General features: G+C 38.9%; 1 protein-coding gene and 1 pseudogene across 4 annotated transcripts; one reads left to right on the top strand and one right to left on the bottom strand.

The window, feature by feature from the left end:
- The first annotated feature begins 2,843 nt into the window (after nt 1–2,843).
- Nucleotides 2,844–7,923, top strand: LOC122057636 (disease resistance protein At4g27190-like). Of its 4 annotated transcripts, XM_042619809.1 has the most exons (4): nt 2,844–5,926; nt 6,288–6,382; nt 7,248–7,414; nt 7,646–7,923. In XM_042619809.1, exons 1-2 carry the CDS (start codon nt 2,951–2,953, stop codon nt 6,303–6,305), a joined length of 2,994 nt encoding a protein of 997 aa, XP_042475743.1. In that variant the 5' UTR covers nt 2,844–2,950; the 3' UTR covers nt 6,306–6,382; nt 7,248–7,414; nt 7,646–7,923. The 4 variants fall into 4 exon arrangements, with proteins under 4 accessions (XP_042475743.1, XP_042475741.1, XP_042475742.1 ...); XM_042619807.1 differs by lacking the exon at nt 7,248–7,414; XM_042619808.1 differs by having other exon boundaries at nt 7,248–7,923.
- A 568-nt stretch (nt 7,924–8,491) lies between these two features.
- Nucleotides 8,492–10,332, bottom strand: part of LOC122057969 — a 7,917-nt pseudogene continuing 6,076 nt past the window's right edge.

The following is a 10,332-nucleotide window of genomic DNA, read 5'->3' as shown; positions in this document are numbered from 1 at the left end:
ACTCCGGTATGACCCGGTCTATGCGGTTGTGGGTTCAGTATGGGCCCGCAGGACTTGTCAGGCGACGACCTGGATACCCATCGTTAGCAAAAAAAAAAAAAATGAGATCCTAATTTTACTATCAATAGAAAATAGGGTTAAGTAAGGGTTTTAATACCTAACCTGAACTGATAAAACTGCCCCAGACCGAGCCGATTGAACTTGGACCAAACCGAATTGAAAGCTTATTGGGCCAGTTTCGATTTGGGAGATTGTAAACCCACTAACGAACCGAACTACATCGGAAACCGAATGAACCCGAAATCAGACTAGAATCGACTCAAAACTCGGACCAAAACCAAAATAAACTGGTAAGAAACCAAAAAAATCTCAAATTCATTAAAAAAAAAAAAACAAGTTTTTTCATAGTTTGTATGGAAAATCAAACCCAAATTGGACAAAAAACCGAAAGCAACCCGATTACAAACTAATACAAAAAATCAAAACCAAACCAAAATCAAAATTTTCTTATTGGTTTGGTTTTGGTTTCACCATTCTCACACCGAAAATGATTCAACTTGGACCAAAATTGGGCCGAACTGACCCATTGACACCCTTAAGTTATAGTGCTTGTCCTCATACCTCTCAAAATTACTTACAAAAAAAGTAAACCTTGCTACAAATATACAACGAAGAACTCTAACACCGGAAAATAAAAAAATTGTCCTCAAATAAAAATTCGAGCCGGAGCTGTGCCCTCCTACCCCTCTTATAAACTCTACAACCCACTTACCGATAAATAGGACCACTGTTCTGTGAGAGACCTATACCAGTATTCCCTAGATTAAACTACGATAGAATACAAGATATCGTACACCAACAATGACATTGTATTTGTATGATCCAGACTCTAAACCGTTCTGATGAACCTCACCATTTTTATCTAAAGGCAGCTCATTAAGATTGAGTCAAGTATAGCTAGGGGTGTCAACTGGTCAAGCCGGTCCGATTTCGGTCGGGCTTAATCGGGCTTGAAGGCTTTCAAAGGCTACACCGTGTCCGCCCATTTAACTAATCGGGCTTAGTTATTGAGGGCATGGTACACTTTATATTCGGTCGGTCGGTCGGCCTCGGGCTATAATCGGGCTACCTTAATCTGGCTTTAGTCGGGCCTTAACCGGGCTACGGACATGTTTAATGTTAAACAGGCTTTAACCGATTTTTAAATGGCCCCTCTTTAAAATGTGCTCTTATATTCCGACCCACTCATGCAAACCCAAAAAAATAACAATAAATCAATAAATGATACCAAATATAACCATTATTTAAAATGTGAACATGTCTTTACCTTTTAGTTTTTATTCTTTAATTTGGGGGGTAAAATAGGTATTCTACAATCATTAAAGGGTCGGGCCAAGTCGGTGCACAATAGGCCGGTCTCGGTCAGGCGTTATTCGATCGGTCTCGGTCGGACGCCCGACGGTCCAAGTAGCAAAACCGAGGCCGACCATTTATAAACGGGCCGGGCTCAAGCCCGACATGTTTAATAAACTGTCCGGGCCGGGTCGGTCTATAAACGGTCGGTCCCGATCGATTTAGTCGGGTCGGGCCACGAATTGACACCCCTAAGTACAGCCAACCAGATTTCATACCTCCCTTTTTGATCCCTCGTTATTGGAGGCAGCTGAAGCAACAGAATTAGGTATTGTGCACCATCAACTTTTACTGGGGAAATAGACTAGTGCTGGTACTCGTTGGAATTTTGTTTTCTTTGATTTTGTCAATGGAATAATTTTCCTCTGTTTCATTTGAACGTTCTCATATAGCCCCTAGGCTTCTAAGAATGACAGTTCCATATTTTTCTGGATATGCTTTTGTTCTATCATTAATTGACAGGATTGGCTTGGTTAGCAGTCTAGGCTCTAGATCGATCCAACAACTGTCCATTATCCTTATAAATGCTTAGTTTGGTTGATTCTTGAAATTATTTCATTTGTTTTCATTCCGTTAAAAAAGCAAAAAAAATTCAAAACTAGATGAGGCCAAGTTCTCTCGGGGGATGGATCATCAGACAACTCCACTCGAGCCTTGAATCAATTTTTCTTTTTTTTAATAACTTGTGGCTATAGAAATGCAATCCTGAAAATGATACAGAATGTAATGAAAAGAAAGAATTAGCAATATACATAGATTTTACGAGATTCGATAAAATTATCTAATTTTTCAGTGAGATGAGATTCTACTTCACTATTAATGGAGAATAGGATTATAATACTCGTCCTTACACTCTCAGAAATGCTTATAGAGAAAATAAACCTCGTTACAAATAAATAGCGAAAAATCTTAATACCTAAAGGTATAAAATTACCCTCACATAAAAATTCGAGTAGGTGTTGTGCCCCCTACCCCCTTGCAATTTCCATGACTTGCTTACCAATAAATGGGATCATCACTCTGTTGAGAGGCCTGCATCAATACCCATAGATTAAATTTTGATGGAATATAAGATATGATACACCATAGGTGGAATTGTATTTGTATAGTCCAAACTCCAAACCCGAGACTGTTTTGATGATGTCAATTGTTAAGAATCTCACCATTTTTTTCTCAAAAGATTTAGGCGACCCATTTAGATTGAGCCAAGTACAACCAACCAGATGTCATTACTCTCTCTTTATGATCCCTCATTACTAGAGGCAACTGAAGCAGGTAATGTGCAGCATCTAACATTTATTGGGAAATAGACTAGTCGGGTAGTCGATGGAATTTTGTTTTCTTCTATGGTAATGGGGCTAATGGGACATCACCAAAGAAAATTATATAGGGACCCAATTATATACGCATCTTCAGAGAGGAAGGTTATTTGCAAGCATTTGCTGAATAAGCTTTCTCACTTACCTCGTTCAAGGTAGTTGCGGTGAGTTTCAGTTGTTCGATTCAGAACCTCTTTGTTTATCTGAATCTCACCACAATGGCTGCTGCTGTCGCCGCATTGGGAGTTGCTGTTGGACCTGTCAACGAAGTGGTCAAGGCTGTAGTGGTTCCTCTGTTTCTGCGTCCTCTTGGTTATCTTGTTCACCACAAGAGAAACGTCAATGAGTTTAGAGAAAAAATGTTCACACTTGAACGTCAGAAAACAAGTGTTCAGCGGTTGGTGGATGTCGCAAGAGAGCGGGGACAAGATATCAAAGAAGAGGTAAGTAGTTGGATTAGTAAAGTGAATGCCACAGAACTTGAAGCGGTTACGGTGGTAGTAAGGGCGTTGGGTGTCGCAATTCAACAGAATAACGGATGCCTATGGGACTGCGGTGCTCGTTACTCTGTTGGCAAAGGAGCAAAAATAAAGATCGATGAAGTCAATGATCTTCTAAGGGAACGCGACAAATTTGGCGATACTGTGTCAATTCCTCCTACAGCTCCTCGTGTAATAGAATCCATGCCGTTAATGCCTAATTTCCAAGTTTTTGAGCCCACCAACTTGGCCATGAATCAAATTAGGGAGGCGTTGGAGGACAAGAAGTTCAACTTGGTTGGAGTTTATGGTATGGGCGGGGTCGGGAAGACGACCTTGATGAAAGAAATGGCCAAACAACTGAATAACAAAGGGGTCTTTGATCGTGTTGTGATGGTCACCGTGTCTCAAAATCTTATTTTGAAAAAGATTCAAAATGATATTGGAGAGAACTTGGGTTACAAATTCCGTGAAGAAAATGAATCGGTACGAGCAAGTCGTTTATTGGAGAGAATTAAGCACGAGGCACGAATCCTCATAATCTTGGATGATCTATGGGAGGAACTGCCATTGAGAGAAGTTGGAATTCCTTTTGGAGATAAAGAAGATTGCAGCGTTATAATCACGACAAGATTCTTAGACGTGTGTGGGAACATGAACACCCAATGCAATGTTGAGGTAAAGGATTTACCGGAAGAAGATGCATTTCGGCTATTTAGAATGTTCGCGGGTGAATGTGTGGACTCCTTGGAGCTACATGATGTGGCCAAGGAAGTTGTTAAAGAATGTGGGGGTTTGCCAGTGGCAATTGTAACAGTTGGAAAGGCACTGCAAAATAAGGATCGGACTGTATGGGTTGATGCAATTACTCAACTGAAGGAGGTAATCCCATCGAGAATTCCAGGTATGCTACCACGAGTGTTCTCCTCAATAAAATATAGTTATGATCGTCTTGAAAACCAGGAAACACAACTTTGTTTCTTGTTTTGTTGTCTATTTCCTGAAGACTTTATTATTTCTGAAGATGATTTGCTTCCATACGTGTTGGGTGAGAATATATTTGAAGCTATTGAAACCATGAAAAAGGCAAGAAATAGGTTGCATACGGTGTTGGAAACACTTAAATGGTCATGTTTGCTATTAAATGTAGATGAAAAAAAAGGATGTGTTAGGATGCATGATGTTGTTCGAGATGTGGCCATTTGGATTGCAAAAGAAGACCATGGCTTTATTGTAGAAGTTGGAAAAGGACTGAAGGAGTGGCCAGACAACATGAAGAACTTGCAAAAATGCAAGCGACTCTCTCTAATGCAAAATGAAATCAGTAAGCTCCCAGAACAGATGAGTAGTTATTTTCAACTCATGACGACCTTATCATTACGACATAATCCAAAGATGGAAATTCCTAGTAAAAGTTTTGAGGGTATGATATCACTCAAGGTTCTAGATCTCCAATGCACAAATATTGTTTCAATACCATCATCATTCTCCAGGTTGACGGAGCTTCGAGTGTTACTTCTAAGGTATACGCTTTGGGAAGGCACAGATTTATCATTGCTTGGGAACATGAAGAAACTTGAAATGCTCCATCTATGTCACTGTGAACTAAGTACTTTACCCCAAGAAATAGGGGGATTGACAAACCTTAGGTCTTTGGATTTGTCAACAAACCCTGATTTGATTATTCCCCCGAAAGTCTTGTCGAGGTTATCTCGGTTAGAAGAACTCAACCTTTTTGACAGCTTTAATGAGTGGGAGATTGAAGGATCAGAAGAAGATGGCAAGAGCAAAGCTTGTTTGTCTGAGGTGGCATCCTTGTCTGGTTTGACAAAGCTTATCTTAGAGGTGTCAAACATAGAATGTCTCAGTTCCACCTTCCCATTTCGCTGGGAAAATTTAACACAATTTTTTATTATGATTGGAAGGTTTTACTTGGTAGACGCAGATGATCTGCGGCGAGGTTGTTATTCAGCTAGGATGGGCTTTTACAGACTAACAATCCCTGAACTTTCCAATTGGGCCAAGGGGTTGCTGGGACGAACAGAGAACCTACATTTCACTAAGTGCCGTGGTCTAAGGAACATTTATCCAGGACTAGATGGAGGGAATGGTCTCTACAGCTTAAAATCTCTCAAAATTAAAGAATGTGAGGATCTAGAGCATATTCTGATCGCTGAGGAAGAGAGTGTTCATATACTCGCATTCAACAGGTTGGAAGAATTAGAGCTATCAGACATACGAAACTTGAGTAAAATCTGCCATGGACGTTTTCCAAAAGGGTGCCTGGAGAACCTAAGGATCCTAAGTATTTTCCAGTGTCACAATTTGAAGCACATCTTTGAAATGAGTATGGCTCAGGGTCTCCCGCAACTAGAACAAATTGAAATTTTTTATTGTGATGGTTTAGAGGAAATATTTATGAAGAATGAGGAGGGAGAAGACAAGGAGGGTAAGGTGGTACTTCCTCGATTAAGGGTTCTTGAATTAGATTCATTGCCAAACTTCTCAACGGTATGCCGAGTTGCATCACTCCGTGATTTCCCAGTCTTTGAAAGATTGTACATTTACAAATGCCCCAATTTGAAAGGGCTCCCTATAAGTCTGAGTCCGAAGAGCACACCATATCTAAAGGAGATTGTAGTAGAAGAAACATGGTTCAATCAGTTGGAGTGGGATGAACCAAGTGACAAGCTGCACCTTCAAGAATGGGTTAAGGTATGTTATTTATCCATTGTTCAATTAATTTCTTGTCCTAGGACATGGTTCGGCTCTACTTTATAGGTAAATCAACAACACACACTCTCTCTCTCTCTGATCAAGGTATCAATATCGATGTTGCTACTGGTACCTGATATCAATACTAATTGGGGGTATCGACCAAAAAGTGAATCATTTTACAGCCGATCTGGGCTCGATTCAGATATCCTGATGACCAATATCGCTATTTATACCGATGCCTACAACCTTGGTCACACACACACAAATAATATTTTTAAGAATAAAAAATTAATATTTTCACTTTAGCGTGGCACAACAAAAGTCCATTATTTGTTAATTTAAAACCATCCAACTACAGGTTAACTTTGTGACATAAATTTCCGGGATGACTGACTCTTAACATGGATGCTGAGGAAGTATGCTGCGGCCATGTTAACCAAGAGATTTAGCCATGTAAGCTCTCACTTCTCTTTAAGAATGCTTTTGCCTTTCGGTATGTTTTTGCCGAATCTCCTTAAATTGACTTCGAATACACATAAATTTGCATTCTAGTGAACATGCACAGATGCTTTTTTTTTTTTTTAAGTAATTTTGTTCTTTCATGGGTACCTAGTATTAGCACTTCAAAGTGCTGGGTGGTTGGGTCGTCTATATTGTCTACAAGTCTCTTGTGTGGGGATATATTAATTGTGATATGGCAGGGAGTTTGCAATATGCACAAGCCAGAGGCCTCATGCAAGGGCTGCAAGGGCCATTAAACTAGGGGTATGTCGAGCTTGACTATAGATAAATGTTGGCATTTTTTTAGACCGGACTGTGGATGATTGATCGTGTGGATCCTTGATTGTGGGAACTATTTGATATTTTACCCTATGTTTTTAAGTTTTTGGTAACGTTTTATTCATGTAAATATTCTTCAGATACGGTGCCTTCTGATACATTTTGATTGTTATATGGATACTATGGTTGTGGATTTAGGGTTTCAGGATTTTAACTTAGATGTACTTCAAAATACTTTCTATAATGTTACTTCTTTTTTACTCAAAAAATAAAATAATTAGGGCTAAAATTCCATCCATGGTTTGTTAAAACTGACTTGCGTACATGACCTTGAGCATCCCCATGTCCCAGCTCTTTTGGAGCTCAAAGTTAGTGGATGTACGTGTCATCTACTCTCAACATTTGGTTAAGAACTCATTTGACTATTTTCATTGTTATGGTCTCTTTCTTTTCCCATGGTGAGAAGAAATAAAAGCATTCACAAGGCTGTAATTGAACACAAAATCACATCTCTCTCTTAGGAACTGTTGGGTGACAGGACAACATACACAATTGGGACCTCACCAGCTTCATCAACAGGAAATGTAGAAGATAAAATAATGTTCTACAGAATTATGAAGCCTACCTTGACCAAGCAGGAGGCCCTTGAGCAAGTTTTCTAAATCTGTATATCATATTTTATGGCATGAACAGAGCAGAGAGAAGGTGACATTTCATGGCACTATTTCATAGGTTCAATCTCATGAGAAAGATTGTGATTTCTCCAATGTACATTGAGCTGTGTTGATTCTTCATGTGTATGTGCATAGTTTCTCCCAAATTGATTAGTTACCCTACTCTGAAAATTAGTACTTAGGATGATATAACCATATAATTGTGTCCAAGGCTACTTAATTTTGGTGTTAATTGTGGCATTTGTGGATTTTGGAGCTTCAGGTGTTCGAAGTGCATTGAAGTTGGGATGGGAAGAAGTAGAAGTTTGGACAGATTACCAAAGTGCCGTTGACTGGTTAACCCATAATTCTCGAGTTGAACGGCCTTGGGAGCTTTTCTCTCTTCTGCATGATATATATTGCTCTTTTATCTCAAACAATTGGGTCTGTAATATTTAAGAAGACAGATATATTGATAGTTTCGGTAGCCCATAGGTTGGCTATAAACTGCTAGAATTTCCAAAACTAAGAACAAACTGAATCATGATTTGCATGTTGTTTCATTTCCTTAGTTCTTCTAATAATATTTTTTTCCTTTTAATCTAAAATATAATTGTATCCAAGGTTACATGATCCTACATATTAATTCTTTATGCTGTTCTATTGTTTGTGTCCTGCTTCATTGCAATGTTAGACTATTAAGAGATTCAAAACAGAAAATTAGCTAGCTTTGCATGACTGATGTGATCTTCAATCTGTCTTTAAAATTTATATGCCACGATGCTATAAACTTTCTGTTTCAATAAGAGGCAGCAAGGAGGGTGTAATTGCTACCTAATTATGTTTCTTGCTTGGTGCTTCTATCTGTACAGTTGACAATTTAGACATGAAGGATCACCATGCCAGAAGAGCATTTAAATATAACTGTCATGTGTAGGAATTATTTGAAATTAATATTATTTTAGGTTTTGCGTTATAAAGGTTTGAATCCATAATCTTTTGGAGAATCCCACATAGAAATTTTCAAAATGGAAAAGAAGTTGGAAAGAGTTTTACATTAGTTTATTAAACCTCTTGATTTGAATGCATTCTCACGAAGGGTGCTTGCACTTACCACTTCGCACTCATGCGTGTATATATGAATTGGTCTTTCATTTTTTTCAGATCACAATTTTTTGATACCTAATTATTCAAGATGCTCCATCCATCAGATACATATTACCAAACACAACAATGAAGGGCACAGATGCACCAAAACAAGGCCGGATAATCACATAAATGATTTCCTACTATGATTTTTATCAAAAATTATCTCAAGGAGCTGTCTTTAGGATCATCTACTCAAAAACTAATCTTAGAAGAGATGCTGCCAGTGACGGTCATCGCCACCACCAAAGCACTACTTATACGCTTTCTCAAGATGATGCTTCAATGCCTGGCTCACGAATCTGAATTGATGTTCTTGAAAGGCTCGCTTCTAGCTCATTTAACTCATCCATGTCCAGTTCATCGTCGTCGTCATCATTTGGAAGAGCTTCAACATCACTAACTGTAGCTGTTGAAGTACTCAATGCCTGGGAGGCGGGATCATCCTTGACCTGAATTCAAAGTCCAATAAGACTCATAGTAGAGCGGTATATGACAAGCTAATATACTTTCAGGTAAACCAAAATTGGTGCACTATTAATGGATATCGGGGTTTTAGTGTGACACCAACGCTTATTACTCTTCTAAATCCAATAATTGTTCCAAGAAAATTATTACATGTTGTTGGAGGGGCAGGGTTGTACTTGTTTGAACTGCCAAAATTGTTAGTTTAATGCTCAGAGTCGCAGGAGAGGAAAATAAAAAAGATTTAACTTCAGGCTAAAGGGTTAAAAATCATGTAAGAATGGGGTTTAACTGGAAAAGCTGGCATACATGATTGAGATGCAGTACATCTGCATGGTTACACTGAAACAGAAAATATGGACAGACTACTAAGGATTATGACAAGTGCAATTTAACAGAAAAAATACTACCACACCTCCTTTCTCCTCTGTATCAGTGGACCACAATGTACACATAATTAGTTATGCCTACTCAGGTGTTGCAACATAACCCCCCAAAAATAAGGCAAAATGATGGTACTTGGTAAGGCAGTATACGTTATGGCAATCCCCAAACCCTGTAGTGGCAGGAGCCACATCCACTGGGTACGTCCTTTTTTTATTATTGTATTTGGTTTTCATCATGCCAATCATGTCTAAGATAAGTCATCTGGTATGTAGATGTAGGACCCGGCTCGTCTCCATGAGCGTCCAACGATTTCTCATAGAAATAAAAAACGACACGTGGACATTTCTTAATCTAACGATCATGAAAAACCAATCTACTTGGTTGGCCAAGTGGGTACACTCCACTCAAACCCGATCCAACAATGAAAAAACACCCAAACCGATCCAAATTTCCTTCGATTTTCAGGAATAGACTTCTTCCTCAAACGAGGGTTTCCAGAAAATTAGAGCTTGGGCTTTCGGTTGTTCTTGTTTTTCCTAAGCAAAATCGGAGAATATAGTGAACATATAGAGGGATCGATTTATCATTTTCTGTGTACTATCGTGTTGTTCTTTGGAGTTCGAAGAAAAAAAGAAATTAAACTCTTTTTATGGCTTTGTACGGTCCAAGCTGGCTTTTGAAGAAGACTCTGGGTTTGTCTCGTCTGAGCTGCAACTAAAGAAAAGAGTATTTAGGAATGATTTTGTTCGAATTCTCGATTTTAGAGAAAGATGACGGTCGAATTTAGGGTTTCGATTCTGACTTCCATTAGAGGTTTTACTCAGGAGAAAACCAATCCATACCCTAATCCTCCCACCAATCCAGCTACTGTACCAGTAGTGAAGAAGAAGAGGAATCTCCCAAGAACACAGGTGAGCTCCAGCTACTTAGCTAGCTAAGCCCTTTTCCTTTATTTCATTTTTCTTTTTTTTT

Source organism: Macadamia integrifolia, chromosome 12, assembly GCF_013358625.1.
Source record: "Macadamia integrifolia cultivar HAES 741 chromosome 12, SCU_Mint_v3, whole genome shotgun sequence".
NCBI lineage: Eukaryota > Viridiplantae > Streptophyta > Magnoliopsida > Proteales > Proteaceae > Macadamia > Macadamia integrifolia.
This window is presented reverse-complemented; position numbering and strand designations above follow the sequence as displayed.

Coding starts and splice junctions, on each gene's coding strand:
- LOC122057636 (XM_042619807.1), top strand. CDS start 2,951: ATGGCTGCTGCTGTCGCCGCATTGGGAGTTGCTGTTGGACCTGTCAAC.